The 19,513-nt window shown below is 41.7% G+C and overlaps 1 protein-coding gene across 1 annotated transcript in view; it reads left to right on the top strand.

The window, feature by feature from the left end:
• Positions 1 to 9,026: 9,026 nt before the first annotated feature.
• The window catches only part of PRTG (protogenin), a 129,545-nt gene continuing 119,058 nt past the window's right edge, over positions 9,027 to 19,513 (top strand). The window contains exons 1-2 of the mRNA XM_067751833.1: positions 9,027 to 9,236; positions 11,452 to 11,754. Coding sequence (XP_067607934.1) covers positions 9,143 to 9,236; positions 11,452 to 11,754 — 397 coding nt within the window. The 5' untranslated portion in view covers positions 9,027 to 9,142. The remainder of the gene's footprint in view (positions 9,237 to 11,451; positions 11,755 to 19,513) is intronic.

The following is a 19,513-nucleotide window of genomic DNA, read 5'->3' as shown; positions in this document are numbered from 1 at the left end:
AAACACCTTGCAGGGATTCAGAAATGTTTAAAAATCTTATAGTAACTTTAAAGAGTCTATGTCTACAATTACAATTATGAAAACTATTCTCCCCAGTCACCTTCACATAGCATCTATCCCTTGCCAATGATAGCCATACAATCTGCAAACTAGAGAAATATATCCGCACCTTTGTTAGCTGAAAGAATGTGTGCTTCGTGTCAAGGGTCTACAGGTTTATGAGCTCCTAGATAGAGCTGGTGAACGATTTAGATACAGCCACACAGCAGACAGTAAACAGAAATTACTAAATACCACTAGTACTATTCTTTATGGTAGATAGGAGAAGGAGTAACAGCAAACCAATATAGAGTGATGGGCTTGAAATTTCCCATTGATACAAAATGCGTTTTCAATGTGACATTAAATACTTACCAATTGATAGAGGTCTTTGAGGGGGTGCTCAAGAAAATTTTGGGTTCATAAAGTGTAACTCATTAAATGATGGGCTAGAAGTTGCCACTAGATCTCTCTCTTTATGTGGGTCATCAACATTTCCCCTGGCAGGGAGTAGAGAGAGCTTGGTGTTTCTTTTTTTTTTTTTTTTTTTTTTTTTTTTGCGGTACGCGGGCCTCTCACTGTTGTGGCTTCTCCCGCTGCGGAGCACAGGCTCCGGACGCGCAGGCTCAGCGGCCATGGCTCACGGGCCCAGCCGCTCCGCGGCATGCGGGATCCTCCCGGACCGGGGCACGAACCCGTGTCCCCTGCATCGGCAGGCGGACTCTCAACCACTGCGCCACCAGGGAAGCCCGGCTTGGTGTTTCTTGAAGCTTGAGGCTTGAAACACTGGCCAGGTGAGTTAGGGTGGGGTGGACACAATTCAGAAGCTTTTAATTGTGAACTACATTCCTTTCCCTACTTCCACATCAGCCCCACCACGAACATACCAGCCGCTGACTAGAGACTATCAGCACCATTCCACTTATCAGGAGACAAAGTGAAAAGCAGTTTATTCCTCCCTTGGAAAATTTGGGGACCCCCTGGTCCACTGTGTGCAAAGCACTTTGCTAGGTGCTATGTAAAGGTGTTGAGGCATGGTGCACTATTTGAGGACAGTCATAAAAGATTTATGAATGTACTAAATAAAAGCTTAGCATGGGTGTGTCTAGAAATGGAGTGCTGAAGTCCCTTTAGACCCCTGGCGTGCCTCTAATGAAGCATGAAGGTGTTGGGGCCAATATCTTAGTACACAGTGTTCCTTCCCACCAGCACCACTTTTCTCTTTTTCTCATCCACCAAACAGAGCATGAGTAAGAACACGCACCTCTTTAGTGGTTTAGACCTGCAGCAGGCCTGGCTGGAAGATGTGGAATTTCTAAATCCCACAATTATGCTGTGAATTTATTCCCCAACTTTTACTTCTTTGGTCTAAACCTTTTTTTCACCTCTTCCTTTACAGATCTCACTTCACAGATCTTCACTACACTTCCCTTCAGCATCCTCAAACTTTTCATTTTCTGATTGTTTTTCTTTCTTCCCCTGAAGTTGTATCAAGCAGAGCTGGACATAGAACTCTTACATGAAGATAAGCTCCTTGCTGAAGAGGAGGGAATGATTAACTTTCAGGTGCCAGAAGTTATACTAGGCATCCCACTGCCATGTGTTCATGCACGTGCGTATTTTGCTTGTTATTTCTTAGACGTGTTGCAGTAAAACCCCTGAAATAAAAGTTCAGTTGACATTAAATCTTGTCTACTATAGATTTTTGAATATGATCAAAGACAAATATGAATCCAATGATAAAGCCACTCTTGGTATGGCTAAGGAAACAGACACACACAAAGCAATAAAGCATGGATGAGACAAGCCCATCTTTGAATTTTGCATTGTCACTGACTTGTTATGAGACCCTGAGTAAGTTTTTTAATCTCTCCAAGCCAAGTTTTTTAACCTCTGTAGAACGGATTAGCTATTGCTATGGCTGATATTACTTTGGCCTCCAGACATTTACCCTCTTGGTTATTCACTGCCTGCATTCTAGGTCTTGACTCTTAAAATGTGGAATTCAAAGATGATTATAATATGGTAGACCTAGTAGGACCAAAGTGACATATAATGAAACTAAACCTTCCTTGTCCTGGACAGTATGCATCTAGGAACACAACACAGGTTTGCATTAGCACGACTGCAAACACACACATCGTCGTCTCAGTTGTGATCAATATCTGCAGGTCATTTTCTCACAAACTGCAGATAAGTCAGTTTTCCCATGAGCAGCCCTGACTCCTGTCCATCAGGTGCAATTAAATTAACCAAAAAGTACGAGTTTATGTTTATCTCAGTTAAATTCCATGCTATTTGATAAACAAGGGAGATGTTTCTCGCCTATCACACAGTCCAGCTGTACCAGTTGTCTAAGGTTTACTGGTCCAAGTAAAGCAGAAGAAAAAAGGTGGTCTCAGGTAGACTGCGATAGGTGAAGGGAGTGCGCCAGCAAGAACCAGTGAGTTGTGTTATTTCAGAGCTTAAGAAATATGGACAGAAATCTTGGCTAGTAAAAAGGACCTTGTTGGATCTGTCTGTAGTTCTAACCATCAACCTCCAGCTATTACTCCTCTCTCCCTTCTACTTTTCACAGGACACTCAGAGCTCTAAGAACAAGGACTCTGAGTCAAGTAGACTTGGAGGAGAATCATGCTTTTATCTGCTGTGTGAAGCCCACTAAGCTACTTAGCCTCTCTGAGCCTCTGCTCATCTGTAAAATGAGGACAGTAATATTATACCTAGCCTATCTGGTTGTGAGGATTGAGTGAGATAAAATTGCTATAGCACCTGGCACAGGGCACACAGAAGACAGTGCACCACAGGCCACTTGTCCAAAGGGCAGCTTTTTGGGAAATTATGGCCCCCTGGACAAAGTTCAAGCTCCTTAGCATGGCATGAGGCCTCTTTTGACGTGGTCCTGCTTCTTTTCCCTCCACTCTCCAATGTAGCCTGTACTCCAGCTGTACTGACCTAGAGCTACAGGTCAGTATCCTGAATATACCTTGATCTTTTGTACTTCAGTGCCATATTCATACCGTTCTATCTGGAAGGCTCGCCCCAACCCAGTCCAACTAGAAAACTTCCACTCATCCTCAAGATTCACTGCAGATATCAGCTCCACAGTCAAGCATGTATTAGGAGACAGTTCTTCATGGTTCTCTTGCGTTTCTGCACATCTTGAAAGAGAGACACAAGCTGCACTTTGTGCTGGACTATCTCTTCAAGGATGTTTGTATAGCAAATAGCCATGGAAGACAGAGATAGTGTCTCCCTCTGGAGCAAAGGACAGGCATGCCTACTACCCATTATAAAAGGTTTGGGTTCCTAAAGCTTAGGGCTCCTCTCCTGTAATACAACCCACTGGGCAGGTGACATCTGGTCCTCTTTGTGCTGCTCTGTGGAATTTGAGGCTTAGGGAACTGATGCAAAATTGCTGGTATTCTGGCTACTGTTATTGCTATGTGTAATATACTGCTCTTCATCTCTGACACAGGAGTTTTGTGTCTTCCACCAGCATCCACGAAATGGTGGCAGGATAATTTGTTAGCTTGCAAGCAGGGTAAAATCTGAGACCCTTCATACTTCTTGGTAGCATGCTCCCTCCCTTCCCATTTCATTCCTCTGTAGGAGTGTGAATTGCTCCTTACATTCCATTCTCAAATTATCATGAACATTGCAGACTTATCACAAAATTCAGTATCTGCGTCATTTCCTGATAACTGTATCTGCAATATCTATCACTGTCTATAACACACTGGATGCTCAGTACTTTGCTGAGTGAACGAATGTGGCTACCTCTCAGCAGTTCCTCAGGACTCTTCCCATTGTTGGTGTGTATCCAAGGGGTTGCCCAGTGCTCGTGGCCTCAGTTCTAAATGTCCTGTGTTCGCTTCTGCTACAAACACTTGACCACCTCCTTCTTCCTGCCCTGGAATGGCCCATTCAGTTCTGGTGGCTGATGAGTTACTTCTGGCTCCCCTTTCCCGACTCTCTTCAGTTTCCTTGTAAATTGTGTACTAGTAACAAATCCTCACTTGAAGAGTCCCCCAGGACCTCTCTTCTGAATTTCCACCTTCCAGAACAACTACCAGGACTGGAAAAAAATTCTATCATGCAACATATTAGTTATGCATCGTGTTACATGCAAATTAAGATAAATGTGTCCACTGCATTTTTTAACCAAGCCAATAGTAATAAATGTAGAATATATATGATCTATATATTCTTAGCAAACATGGGCTTCTGCTTTGTTGTTATCATCACTGCCTTTACTATACATTTACAACCTGCTTTTTAAAAACTGTGGTTAAAAAAAAGAGAACACACAATGTGAATTTACTCGACAGTTTTAAGTGTGCAATACAGTATTAACTATATGCACATTATTGTACAACAGATTTCTAGAACTTTTTCACATTGTGTAACAAACTCCATAATCATGGAACCTCAACTCCCCATTTTCTCCTCCCTCCAGCCCCTGGCAACCACCATTCTATTTTCTGTTTCTATGAATTTGATTACCTTAGATACCTCATATTAGTGGAATCATGCATTATTTATCTTTTAGCAATTGACTTAACTTCACTTAGCATAACTCCCTCCAGGTTTATCCATGTTCTGGAATATGACAGGACTTCATTCTTTTTTTAGGGCTGAATAATATTTCATCATATGTGTTGTGATATATATATATATTTTTTCCTTTATCCATTCATCCATTGATGAACATTTAGATTGCTTCCACATCTTGGCTATATGAATAATGTTGCAATGAACATGGGTGTGCAAATATCTCTTCAAGATCCTATTTTCAATTATTTTAGATGTATACCCAGAGTGGGATTGCTGGATCGTATTGTAGTTCTGTTTTAATTTTTTGAGGAACCGCCACACTGTTTTCCATAGCAGCCACACCATTTTTCAGTCCCATGAAGAGTTACCACCACTTTTAAAATAATCCATTTCAGAATGTTTCTGATGGCAAATATTAAGCTCATCAGTGAGTGATTTCTTGTTTTAATTAATTATTTTATTTATTTTTGGCTGCATCAGGTCTTTGTTGCTGCGTGCGGGCTTTCTCTAGTTGCGGTGAGCAGGGGCTACTCTTCGTTGCGGTGTGCGGGCTTCTCATTGCGGTGGTTTCTCTTGTTGTGGAGCACGGGCTCTAGGTGCGTGGACTTCAGTAGTTGTGGCACACGGGCCTAGCTGCTCCACAGCATGTGGGATCTTCCTGGACCAGGGCTCGAACCCATGTCCCCTACATTGGCAGGTGGATTCTTAACCGCTGAGCCCACCACCAGGGAAGTCCCTAGTGAGTGATTTCTTAAATCACATGAAGATCATAGCATGTGATCCTCATCCAGGGCCTGGCCACCTAACCAACATAGTAGGAGCTCAACTCCAGAAAAATAAAATTGAACAACTCAGACTTTTGCTGCGTTTTCTCATTCTCTATGCTTCATAAGCATATACAAATGGTCCTATGATTCCATAGAACCAGATAATGTTTAGAGGCCAGAGGGCTGTAAGATCATTTTGTACAGCTCCATAATTTGGTGGGAGAAGTTATGTCATTTTTCCCTCCGAAGGCTAGGAGTCTTGAATTTATTTAGAGAAAACTGATTCCTTTTTTTTTCTTTTTTTAACCTACCATCATCAGATTTCAGTTCTCTTTTAACTATATAGGCTCTACCCTTTTTGGCTTGAACATGATTGTCCTTGTTTTAGAATATAGAATAGCCCTAAACAAAATAGGGCTTAGGTAGTTGTTTATATCAATGAGATTTTTTCCTTCAAGGGGGTAACTTTGGGAGCTTAAACACCTAGGCTTTTCTTACCTCTTTCAGGACCAGCTTAGGAACTATTCCAGTAAGTCATTATTGTCACCATCAGTGTAATCACCAAACAAATTAATCAGATTTGACTCTTAAAAACCTGAGTATTGCAAAATTAAACCCACTCTAAAAGGACACAGACAGATTTGGCACTAGTGGGAATATTTACTCACAAAATAATAATAGCAATTATTTATAGAGCTATGCACCAGGTACTTTCCATGCATTCTATCACAGTGCCCCATTGGTATTATACCTATTCCCATTAAACAGATGAGGTTTGAGAGCATAACTAACTTGTCTACATAAGACTGAAATTGGAACTCTAGTCTGTCAGACACTCAAAACTATGCTCTTGGGCTTCCCTGGTGGCGCAGTGGTTGAGAATCGGCCTGCCAATGCAGGGGACACGGGTTCGAGCCCTGGTCTGGGAAGATCCCTCGTGCCACGGAGCAACTAGGCCTGTGAGCCACAACTACTGAGCCTGCGCGTCTGGAGCTTGTGCTCTGCAACAAGAGAGGCCGCGACAGTGAGAGGCCTGCGCACCGCGATGAAGAGTGGCCCCCCGCTTGCCGCAACTAGAGAAAGCCCTCACACAGAAACAAAGACCCAACACAGCAAAAATAAATAAATAAAAGAGACTTAAAGGATACAAGTTTAAAAAAAAACAAAAACAAAAAAAACTATGCTCTTAGCCATTGCAATGTTACTTAGTATACGCAAGGCACTGCAGTGGAATCTGTGGGGCATTGGAGAACTAGGTAACAAGTCCTTGGGTAGCTTATGCAGCCTACTACATGACATAAGGCAAGTATTATACATGAAAGAAAGTGTAACTGTCCAAGAAGACATGTACTGTGTTATTTAAAGAAGTATGCTATAAATTCTGAAGCCGACAGGAATAGTAGGGAAGGGAGGGAGGGATGGAGGGGGAGAGGAAGAGAGGAAGGATGGAAAGAAGGAAGGAAGGAGAAAGAAGGAAAAAAGGAAAGAAAAAAAGAAGTTTAAATTTAAAGACATAAAGGATTATACAGTAGAAAGGGCAACAAATCAGAAGCCATGGATTCTGGTTTCTAGTTACTACTTACTAATAAGTGACCTAGGGTATACTGTAAATTTTATATAATATGGTATAACTACATCATCAGGGGAAATTTATTGCTGCCCAACATGGGACAGTAAATATATCAGAAAAGTTTAATCTCATCACACTATATATATGTATCATATATATCATATATATTATTTTCACATTAGATGCAATGCTATGTTCTTCCCCAATACAAGTCAAGGTCCAAAGCCATCTTAAAAGAATCAAAGGCTCCTATGATTAATTGAAATGTTAAAGAAAAGGCAAAGTGGCAGTTTAAAAGAAGTTCTTCCCTTGCTTTTTAGCTTATCTCTCCCCTCCCCCAGCCTTTATTCTTCTGATTTACTCAAAAAGGAGAGCATAAAAGCATCTTATTAGCAATTCTTATCCAGGAAATATAAGCACTTAGGATCAATTGAAAGGGAACTGGGAGAAGGGGGAGTTAAGAGGGAGAAGACTGTCATACAATTAAAAAAATCTAGTTTAGTAGGCACACAGTTAAGAATATCACTTTGTGTATATCTGATTTATCAGATGTTTAAAACATCCCTGCAAATGTTTTATTACCTCTAAACATTTCCCCTTTCCATGAACCTTTACTCTGCTGCTTAGAAATACTTGAAATTCATCTTAATTATAAGTCAGCTTTTGGAAGCAGTAGAGCCCAGGGTATTACATGCAGTTAAGTTGAAATTGTTAAGTAGACTGATCCCTATTATAGTAAGCTTCCGGGGGAAGGTTACTCCCAGCAGATGTACTAAAACTGTTGATTCCTCCTCCTTTTTTTTTTTTTTTTTTTTCTCATAAGGAGGATTTTTGGAACATGCTAAAGGCAGCGAGTGTGTTGATGTCCTAGTGACAAAAGCTAGATTTCTGTCAGCTGCTTTCATTAAGGTTAGCTTTTAGCCTGTGCCCTCATCATGGCCATAGATTTAGTTTGGGGTTAGGAAACGCTAATCCACATGTAAATGCTCTCCATGATCCACACATGTTTAGCAGTCTGATTACATTTTTAATGTACCTTTTAACTCCTCTTGTTATCCTTAATTAATTTTAAGAGATGTGAACAAATTCACATTTGTGTCTTTCCTAGTCAGTTTAACTTCTAACCAGGTAGTATCAACGCCTAGTCCCCTAGACCCAGCTCGGAGAATCTAGAAATCTCATCTGGCCTCAACTCTCAGCACAGGGCCTTTTATGTGCACAGCTCTCACGAATTAAAGAACTTTAGGTTGAGAAAGAGATAACAAAACGTCTCCCCAAACGGTAATTGTTCATTTCAGGGCACTCTTCAGAGATGTTTTTATTTAAGCCAGGGCTGCATCTCACGGGGGCAGGGAGGACAGAAACCGTCTCCAAATGTCGGGGCTTATCTCCCGGAGATGCCTCCAGTGTAGCTGACAAATCTCCGAAGTGGGAAATAGTTTTCCCTCCACAGGGCCTCGGCGTGTGAGCGAAGGAGGGGGATGGGCAGGGGCCATCAGGGGAGAAGTCTCCGGCCTTTTCACGTCTCTCAACACCATCCCTCCCTCACCCCGCCTCCTCCTTCCCCGAATCCTAAACAAGCCCGGGGGTGGAGGGGAGTGGTCTGGGGCGGGTGGGGGGGGGAAGAGGGGCCCGGGGGCAGGCCAGGCCGGGCCAGGCGGCTCGGCCTTTGTGGCTCTGTCCTCGACGGCGAGGGGGGGGGCGGGGAGGGGAGCCAGAGGGGGTGGGGAAGCGGGCCGGAGACCCTCAGCCGGGTCTTGACCCCCAGGTGCATTGTCCGGCGGGCCCGCCCCCTCCCTCCGGGGCCGCGACCCGGCCGCCACTGGGCCCCCTCTCAGCGTCTCCCTCCGCGGCCGCGCCGACCTCGCGGTCCCCAGACCAGGGGCCAGATGTAGAAAGTAGTCCCGAGGCCGGCAGCGGCGGCGCTGTCCACTCCACCGCCCCCGCCCTCTCCAGCCGCCGCCTCACTCCGCCCCCGGGCCGGACGCTCGCGCCCCCCGCCTCCTGCGAGCGGGTGTCCGTGCGCCGGTCTTGCCGCGCCCGAAGAGACCAGCCGCCGGCCGCGCCGTGCCACGCCACGCCGGTGCCCGAGCGGGAAGCCCAGGCTGCGCGCCTCCAGCCGCTGCGCGGAGAGCGCCCGGAGGAGGGAGTCGGCAGGCGGACAGCGGCTGCGGGGCGGCCGGGGAGCATGCCCACCCAACCCTGCTGAATGGCGCCTTCCCTGCGACCCCTCGCCCGGCCGCGGCCGCCAGGGATGCTGCTCGGCGCGCTCCTGCTCCTGCCGGTCCTCGGCCCCGTTCCAGGTGGGCGCGCTTTCTTCTGTGCCGGTGGGGCGTGAGAGAGCGCGCGTGGGCAGGGGAAGGAGGCAACCGGGTGTGTGTGTGTTGGGGGGGGCGGCGGGTCCTTCGCGGGGGCGCTGACCCCCAGTCTCTGCCCCCTCCCAGCAGCTAGTCGGGAGCTGCCGCTGGAGCGCGAGGTACCGGCGGGCTCTGCGGGGGCGCGGGTGGCCGTGGGCGCCTCTCGCAGCGCCCGCCCCTCCCCGCTGCGCTCCCCCGGCCGCGCGCTGCGGGCCGGCGCCCGCCGTCCACTCTCGCCCCTTTCTCCTCGCGCCATTGTCCGCGCTCCGGCCGCGTACTCGCCTTCGGGGCCAGCCTGGGCTCCGCGCAGCCCGCCCTCCAGCCGGGGCCGCCGCGGCCGCACGTGGCTTTATTTATATTGTTTCCTTAGTGGCAGCCTCGCGGCGCAGGGGGCGCCGCGTTTCCGCGCGGCTTCCCCTGTTTGCAGTGGGGGCTTCCCCACGTTTTAGGGCGGGGGAGAGAATAGGTGAACTCAGCGCCGAGGTCAGACCCCTAAGTGCCCCCACTTTCCCGGATCCGGATCGAACGAGGAGGAGACGGGAGGGGTGGAATTGGAAAGAGAAGAGGAGTGGAAGTTTTGTGGCCCATTTGTGCCCCGGAGGGGAGGGAGAAGAGTCCCGAAGCTGAGAAGGAAGGTATCTAAGTAGGGTTTATTTCTAACAGCTAGGGATTTGGGGGCAGGGCCTGAGATATGTGCAAATCTGAAGATCCCTCCAAACTCCAGGCTAGCCTTGAGCAAACTTGGATGAACTAATTTTTCTCTTTTTGACGTGTTGCTTTATTCTTAAAGAGTTAAAAATTGTAAAGTGGATGCGGGGTGCGGGGTGCGCGGGGAGAAGAGGTGTTAAGAATTGGTTGTTTTATTTGTTTACAAGTTACAAACCCCAGACTTCCGTGGGTTTTTTGTTTTGTTTGTTTGTTTCCTGGAGGAGTTAGTTTTCTATTAGCAAGAGAAAAGGATCAAAGTCAGATGTGACTCGGAAACACAATGGGCGCCTTCCGGAGTGGTCCTCGCTGCGCGGGGCTATTAGGGTCGCTCGTGTCGCCCTGGGCATCCATTAGGAGAAGTCGGCAGCCAGGGCGTGGGAGCGTGACTAGTGTGTGAGGTTTGGAGGACCTGCCTTGATGAGAAACAGAGATCAGTCCCGGGGATCATGAATTCAAGACAATCAGAAGGAAGATGAAATGCCCTCCGCCCCTAAACCCCTCATACTCTACTCGGCCCCAATCAATATGCAAGACTTAAGCTAACCTTTGCGCTAAATGCAGGAGGTGACAGGGTATTTGTTGGTCATCGGATGCTTTTTCCTGATGGGGACCCGGGACGATGTGTATGCCTAGCATAAAGCCTTTACTCTGCTCTGATAAAAATGTGTATTGGTTGATTAAGCAATCTCCCATCCCTGTTAGACAGTAAGGACCAATTAGTCACACATTTTTTTCCAACAGTTGGTAGTTCTAAAAAAAATGAAATAGAAGTTTCCTAATCCGATCACCCACTGAGTACAAGCAGCAAGAGTTAGCAACTTTTCAAAGTCAAATGTTTGTCTTTTAAATACCTACCATACTCTGCAGAAATTAAGTAAATGGGTCTCTTTCAAGGAGCAGAGACGAGAGTCCTTGCTATAAAAGGGCAGATATAAAAGTGCAAACTTGTCATCTGTCACAAAAGATAAACGCACTTCCCAAAGGAGTAGGTACCAGGGGTTTCAAAAACTCTTCAAGGGACAAGGAAATAAACTTGCTTGTTCACAGAGTCGGAATTTTGCTAATGATTTCTTGTAAAATTAGACTTTTACGACTTACTCTGTTGAAGATCTTTTTGACAAGCTTGTAAAAGTAAGCAAACAGCTTGTGCTCAAGAGTTTTCCTGATGATTTTGAAACTCTAGCAAGGTACTTGAGGACAGAATTCTTAAAAGGGGTAAAAGTTATTGAAATCTTCCCTATGCTTTTTAGTATAAGATGTTGTAAAAAGATTTCTCTGATTTGTTGAGGTTAGCTGAAACTTAAATTGGTTTATTAAGATGTTTGTAAGTTAATTAATATGGTTTGTTAAACTTTGTCTCATTACACTCTGAATATGTGTTTTACAATTGTGTGTTAAGAAATGATTTTACACTTATAATTCTGGGTATGCCTTTCCCCCCTTTTCCTTGTAGGAGTATGGTGCTTTAGCGAACTGTTTTTTATCAAAGAGCCACAGGATATAACTGTCACAAGAAAGGACCCAGTCGTTTTAGATTGCCAGGCTCATGGAGAAGTTCCTATTAAGGTCACTTGGTTGAAAAATGGAGCAAAAGTGTCTGAAAATAAGCGGATCCAGGTTCTGTCCAATGGCTCTTTATACATCAGTGAGGTGGAAGGCAAGCGAGGAGAGCAGTCTGATGAAGGATTTTATCAGTGCTTGGCCATGAACAAACATGGAGCCATTCTTAGTCAAAAAGCTCATCTGACCTTATCAAGTAAGTGTTTAAGTTCTTGGTTGTTTGACGTTTTTCACTGCTACATTTTGATGACTTCTCAATTCATTAGCATGCTAACCTGAAAAATCACACAAACATTAAGAATTTTCCTGGAGACAGTAGTTGATGCTAACTAAGGCATGCAGAAAAATCTGAGGAAAAAAATATCTAAATTCGAATGAGTGATTTAGAACAGAAGTCCCATTAGGTTTAGAACACCAAAACCTGTAGAGGTGGCTTTGTATAAATTTGTTTCAAACTGTGAACAAAGTTGGATGAAAAGTTTGACCAACACAACAAAAGTTGTTCTAAAATCTCATTTTTGTAAATTAGTAATTAAATTTTGAAAATCACAAGCAACTTTTTCTGCTTCGTAGATGACCCTTAAGTGCTAAATCTTTCGTATAGCCCAAGCTTCCATTTCTCTGACTGCTTTAAGATCACCCATGTTGCTTTTTAATTGAAAGAGAGGGCATTGGTCAGTAACTCTCAAGCCTTTGAAGTATTCCTAGGCTTTTCCTGCTGGGAGAGAAAGAGATTAAGGCCATTTCCATATTATGCCTAATGGACTTAAACCAGATCTGCCCACTTTTTTCCAGTTGTCATAAAGTTTGCTGTCTAATGATTTCCTTTGTATTAACAACCCAGTCAGATCAACCATTTGTCCAAGTGACCCACTGCTTGGTGGTTGCCCTGGTAACTGTTGAGTGTAAACAGGGGCCTAGGATAGTTAGAGAACTCCTTGTTTTCACTGAGGCTTTCCACCTCTTCAGGTGATCAAATACCCCACACTCAAGATTACAAAAGACAATGTAAATCTTAAGACAAAACAAAACACAGCACAACTGTATTTTAAAAATAGTTTTACAGGCATCCTAGCTACAAGCTTTTGTTAATCCACAAAAGATAGATTTTGCACTATACCTACAAATTGATCATTTACGAGATGAACAATAGGAGGAGGGAGCTCTTGAGATAAAGTCATAATCTTTAAGAAATAGTTTCTTCAGGGTCTCCACAGTTGAAATTCAGCTATTGGTGGGGGTTTCCTAGGTGACTTTATTGTAACAGTCCATGGCCATATTCATGCCATCCTCATTTCAGTAATATATTTTATTTGTACAATAATAATTAATAGTGGAAAATAAATTGCAAGCAAATATATTTTTGTATTGAAAAATGTCAGAAAAGTAGAGGTTTCCAATTCTAGTCCCCCTCCCCCAGAATAGTATAAACCTGAGAGAGTGTCTGATAAACTCCTTTTTTTTTTGCTGTGATCATTGGCCAATAATCATCTTTTTGTGTTGTTGTTGAGTAGTGGTTTTTCAGTACAGTATTGTTTTCAGGATAGTGTGCTTTTTATGCTTATGTCCTGTTCATTTAATTTTTGTCTAATGTAAAATTGTTCTATAGAGTTGTAATTTTTCTACCTTTTTGGGTTTGTGGAATATTGTGTTTTCATATCCAGGAACTGTAACTTGTATTACCTTGCCAGAGAGGAGAGGGGCAGGATGGAAAGGTGGAGGGGGGCAGATGGGCTTTGAAAGATGAAGCATTTGTCATGACCACACGGTATTTCCAGGACCTCCTTAGAAGCCTGACAATTCTAAGGCACTCAGAAATACTTTGAAAATACACAGAGCTTTCAGTTTTCATAAATAAAGTCTGAACAGTATTAACATAGTAATAGTGAAACAATGTTAATATTGGCTTTTTGAGTAGCGTTAGATTTTGTATCTTTATAAAAATTATTAATGACAAATATTTTATTAGATGTGAATCATTTTGAAGGCTTTTGTGGTGAAGTATTCATATTTTAAGTATCAAAAACTTTCCAGTTAAACTATGTAGAACATTGCTTTGCTGTTAAATATCAACTGTAGTATGTTAGTTATAGGAACCACACTTTTCATATGCACACATTTTATTTAACTTGGAGGAGGTGCTTTGCTAGGAAATTGCATTCAGTATTGTAGATTTAAAATAAGAAATGCATAATGGGTTTAGATTTTTCTTTAGAAATGAAATTTCTTAGAGATTTGAAATTCACCAAGTTAGTTCTGATATCTGAGACGGCAATGTCCAATGACATTGTCGTCTCAGATGACTTTATTCTGTGTTCAGGGTAAGATGTTATACGTATTAAACAGGAAGAGAATAGGCATTAAGTGGACATTCTGTTTTTGTGGGTTTTTTTTAAAAGGTTAGTTCTCTCCTAGTTAGTGAAAGCAGCAGGGTGCAGGTATGTTCTTTTTATTTTCTGGTCAAGGATTTTGTCAGCAAACATATCTTTTAGTTCTGAAGTGTAATAAGTAGATCTGCACCTGGAAATCTAAAACTTTAATCTGTGCAAGTTTTAGATTTTTAACACAGGCAATCAAGTCTTGGTTTCTAAACTTAGGAACTAGAAGCTGAAAGTTGCACTCTAGGCAAGAATTCCATTATTCATGTGTAAATTAGGAATTCACAGGGTTAAAAGGTTAGAAACTGGCCAGGATGAGGTTTACCCTTGTGATAAAGAGCAGATGACCCTCATTCATTGGCCGAAGCTTTCATGTAGCTCTTCTGCAAAGTTAGTTATTGCCATGAATTGTTCTTGAGGAATGCAGAAATTCAAATGTGAACAGGCCTTTCCTTAAGTGTCACTATGGAGCCTTATCTCCCAGGCACATCAGAGCTGGCTGTGGGGACAAGGTTCCTCCCCAAAGGCCTGGAGGCTTTGCTTTCCTGTTGTTCATCCAAGCACAAAAGGATTTGTCTAACTTAGTTTTTCTAAGGCATCCCATTTTTAAAGGAAAGTATAGGGTTAAAGTAATATTTAGTTTTTTTAAAAAGTTAATCCTTTTTATTGATAGCCATTTTACATTTTCATGTAATGGAATAGAAAGGGGAGTAATGTGGGAGGCTCTTTTTCTAGTTGTATACAATAGTAAGAACAGAATATTAAACCATTTCCCATGCATTTCAGTATTTTTAACTGAGAATCAAATTTTCACTTTCATAGGTGCTAAGTCTTCACTACATAAATAATCTAATTTAAATATTTTAGGAGTGAGAAGTAATCTATGACATCTTGACATTTCTTGCATTCTAATTGTTGAAGTAAGATAAATTTCATAGGAAAGCATTAGTGTGGTAAAACGGTCTTATATTTCAACAAGTTTAAATTAAGATGAGACATTTGAGGGAAGTAAAGGAGGAGGCAGGTTGTGTTGTGTGATGTGTAGAAGACTGGCCAGTAAGCTAGTGATTGAACAGGAAGCTGGTTGTTTATTTCCTTTCCATAAAAGGTGGAAATTGAAGTCTTAGGATAGAGGGAAAGGGAACATAAAGCTGGCTTATATTTGTTGGGTTTTTCAGGACTGTTTGCTTGGGTGCAAAATAATTTTTTAAATGAGCATTTGTAGCTGGAAGACCATAGGAATTATTATAACTTTATGATGGATTTTTTTCTCCGAAATTTTGAGATTAGTTTTAGCATCCATAAAATTGTTTTTTTGGGGGGTGTCTATTTCTGTAATTTTATGTAGCAGTATTTGTTTCCTGTAAAAGGATGTAGGTTGTTTTCCATGAATAAAATGTTTATTACTTCAGTTTAAGTTGAGATGAAACTTGAGGTTTTTTGATGAGATTAATGAAAAACTGTTCTGTGAGTGTGGTTCCTAGCTTAAAGAGTAGTACATAAATTATAGCTCAAAGCTCATCTTGAAATGTGAAGTTAAAATATATTGAAAACATTTAGAGTCATGTTCGAAAGAAAAGAGGGTGGGTGGTATACTGAAAAGAGAAAGGTAAGAGCTATGAGACTATTAGCCTAGATTTTGAATTTTATTAATGATCCTGGACCCAAGATGGGCAAGAGTTTGCTTCATTGTCACTTTTTATTGAGATTTGTAGATGCTGTAAAGGACATTGTCTCTTACCTGTGTGCATGTTCACTTCAAATCAAGCTGTTAACAGTTACTTGCCCTAACTTAAGAGTGCTAACACAAAAGTAAAAATTTTTTGATTTTGGAAAAATAAGACAGACGGAGATATTTAGAGAGACCAATCTGCCAACATTGTAGATAAGATTCAGATGGTGCTCTCTGGGTCTAAGAAAAATCATCTTTAAAGAGAAGGGGGTATGGTTCAAAAATACGTATTTAAATTAAAAATTTACTAGCTTAAAATTGCATAAGTTAAATCAGGGAAGTAAAAGCACATGTAGTTCTACAGGCTTATTTACAATGATACTTGGTTCTTAAAGTCTGTCTGCCTAAAAGGTTTATCAGGTACCTGGTGATCTCTGGGTAATGGAACCAGTTTTTCCCACTTCGCACTTGATTAGTGAGGATCATTTCTCATCTGCAGAAACCTGTAACGCTATCTCACTGTTTTTCAAAGTTGTTGGATTTTTTATTTTTCAATGAAGCAGGGTCCACTGAGGGGTAGAATTATAATTTGCTTTAAGATGTATAAATGTGTTTGTTTATTTTATTTTTGTCCAGCTTCTTAATGGAATTTTGAAAGCGCATTTGGTATGGCCCTCTTGTGTCAACTAGCTCTGATTATTCTAAAGAAAGGCCCTAACGCTCAGCACTTGTTTGCCCAGGCATTTGTTGTCATTGCTCCTGAATTTAACAGCTGGGCCTATTGATGAAGTCCAGAGCAGTTTAAAAGAATAGCAGAAAACAAATCTCTTAAGCAGGGTGTTAGGTTGAAGGAGTATTTCAATTCATAAATACATGCATTTGAGGTTACTTTTTTGAAAACCCTAATATTCTTGACTACAATTTTGAGAGATGATTTTTATTTCTCCTAGGCAGAGGTGCTCAGTTAGGGTTGATTACTTTCAGGTTTTAAACTGGCAATTACTATTTTTTTAATGGGGATTTTATTTTTCTTTAATTTTTAAATTTTTGATTTATTTTTGGCTGTGTTGGGTCTTTGTTGCTGCATGCGGGCTTTCTCTAGTTGCCGCGAGCAGGGGCTACTCTTCGTTGAGGTGCACGGGCTTCTCATTGCGGTGGCTTCTCTTGTTGTGGAGCACGGGCTCTAGGAGTGCCGGCTTCAGTAGCTGTGGATCACAGGCTCTAGAGCGCAGGCTCAGTAGTTGTGGCGCACGGGCTTAGTTGCTCCGTGGCACATGGGATCTTCCCGGACCAGGGCTTAAACCCGTGTCCCCTGCATTGGCAGGCGGATTCTTACCCACTGCGCCACCAGGGAAGCCCGGCAATTACTATTAATATGAAAATAATAATGTTAAGTCAGGCATTTTGCTGAGGATTATAGTTGAATTTTAAAAACAGCACTGATTATTGATATGTTTTAAGAGAAATTCTAAAACTTGTACCCCAAATAAAGTTTTTGTTGTCAGGGCTATTTTATTTTTTAATTTATTTTAAAAATATATTAATTTATTTCTTTGGTTGTGCCAGGTCTTAGTTGCAGCACGTGGGATCTCTTAGTCACGGCATGTGGGATCTTAGTTCCCTGACCAGGGATTGAACCTTGGCTCCCTGCATTGGGAGCACAGAGTCTTAATCGCCGGACCACCAGGGAAGTCCCAGTCAGGGCTGTTTTAGTACTTCTGAGAGTTTATAGTGTTCAGACTCTTTATTAAAACATTTTTAAAACTCTCATTTGGTAAAAAATCTTGGTAAATGAGAGGAAGAAGAAGATATGGTTGTAATCATTGAAGCAGTATTGGAAGTTGTCCTAACATGGTAATCTGCACAGAGCAAGTTCATAGTCAACAGTTGACAATGATGTACAAAAAAGGTAAAAATGTTCCAAATTACCTTCAGCAGCTATAATTCTGAAGCCAAGTGAACTGCTTTAGGGATATGTATTGCAGAGGATAAAGGTGTCATCCTCACAAAGGTCTCTGACACTAATCTGACAAATACTTTCCTGACTTTTACATTCCTTGGTTTTTTTCTTTTTTTAACCTCTGGTTCTCAGAAACTGCTTTTGATGAGCTTTAAAAGCCAAATTCTTATAGACTGAGCAGAAGGCATGAATTTAAAAGGTTTGGGAATTTTTTTTTTAAGTTTCTGGAGGGTTTGCCTTTTTCTTGTGTTCGTATATATATATTTTACAGCTTTAGCGTTTGTAGTGGCTAGATTAATCACGTAACTATTGGAGAATGCAATCACTGTTCAGGGTCCTGGTTTCAAACTTGTATCCTCATTGGATTTGTTGTTAGGACTGATGGAAAGAAAATTTTCTTTAAAATTTTTGCTTTATGAAACTATAGTAAATCCCTGTTTAGAACAGTGTGACCATTTTTTTTAAATGATATTGCTTTATATAGACTACTTTCTCTAAATAAATCATATTCCTTTGGAATAATCCTCCAAAATGACCTTTTTATTGTTTTGTAGTCTTTTTAGTACTACTCAGAATGGATCTTCCACTCCACCAACATTTACCAAATAAGTAAATAAAAAAATAAATTTCTTTTTTTTTTTTTCCGGCTGTGGATTACATTTCTTAGGGTTTCTCAGCCTTGGGGCAATTGACATTTTGGACTAGGTAATTGTTCATTGCAGAGGCTGACTTTTGCAATGTAGCATGTGTAGCAGCATCTCTGGCCTCTATGCACCAGATGCCAATAGCACCCCTTCCTAGTTGTGGTGACCAAAGAATGTATTTTGGGAGGCAAAATCACCCCTGGTTGAGAACCACTTATGTTTCTGAGAGTAGTGCAAAACTTCTTCCCAAGTGTCACTAGGCTATTAGTATTTTAACTGTTTCTGCGTTAACTTGATATTCAACTTTTTTTGGTTTTAGCAGTGTTAAATTTATTGATTGGAGACGACTTACTATTTTTAGGTACTGTCAAGGAAGCTTGATAAAGAAATGTATTTGGATCGTTGTTTGTCTAATTTGGAGTGATGCCTTTCCATCCCTTTTCACACATAGTACATTGAAAACTGCTACTAAGAGTTTACCCTTCTGCAGGTTCATTCATTTTGATTTCAATATTTCAGATCTTTTTGGGGGGATATCTAGTCTAAGAGTAAATGCAAATTTCATTTAACTGTGTTTATGTAGCACCTTTTTTTTCTTGATGTGATGGACACCATAGTTGAAGAGATATGAGAAATCTCCATGTGTGGTTAATGTTAGAGAACATCTTTTGTGATGCTCTGCATGGTGAGAAGTAAAACTGTGTGAGATTAACAGCCCAGAGAATAACATTTGCTGTGTGGTACGTTTTTCATTGGGTGAATGGTTAACCGAAATATTTTCAGCTAATTCAGTGGTACCATAGACTTATTTTGGGCAGAAGCAATTTCACTTCTGCAGATAATTATGTAAAGATGGTAGCATCTTGTGAGGGCATCAAGGGGCGACAGAAAGGAAAAGAATTAGACACTGAAGTATATTAACTAGTACATAGAAAGTGACAGGCAAATTGAGTGGTTATTATTGAAATATTTGTTTTAGATTACTTAGTAGTAGTGGGCAGGGACTTCATAGTTTTTATCTTTCCCAGGATATCACTCTATGTGTGTGCTTCCGTTTTGATTAAGCTGTTTATGCTAGTAAAAGTTATGATTGTTGCTACATGCAGTTAGTCACCCGTAGAGGCCAGTAGCCACTGGTGGCTCAAGTAGGCAAGTTGAGATAGATGAAGGAGGAAGCAGAATATTTTAATGAGTGATTCTAGTGCTGAGCAAGTCTGGCTAAACGTTTTTGGCACCATGTGTTCTATGCCAAAAACGTTACTTGGAGTGGAACAAATCATCAGTTAGTTCAAAATAGAAGA

This window comes from Pseudorca crassidens, chromosome 1 (genome assembly GCF_039906515.1).
Source record: "Pseudorca crassidens isolate mPseCra1 chromosome 1, mPseCra1.hap1, whole genome shotgun sequence".
In the NCBI taxonomy this organism is placed as follows: Eukaryota; Metazoa; Chordata; class Mammalia; order Artiodactyla; family Delphinidae; genus Pseudorca; species Pseudorca crassidens.
This window is presented reverse-complemented; position numbering and strand designations above follow the sequence as displayed.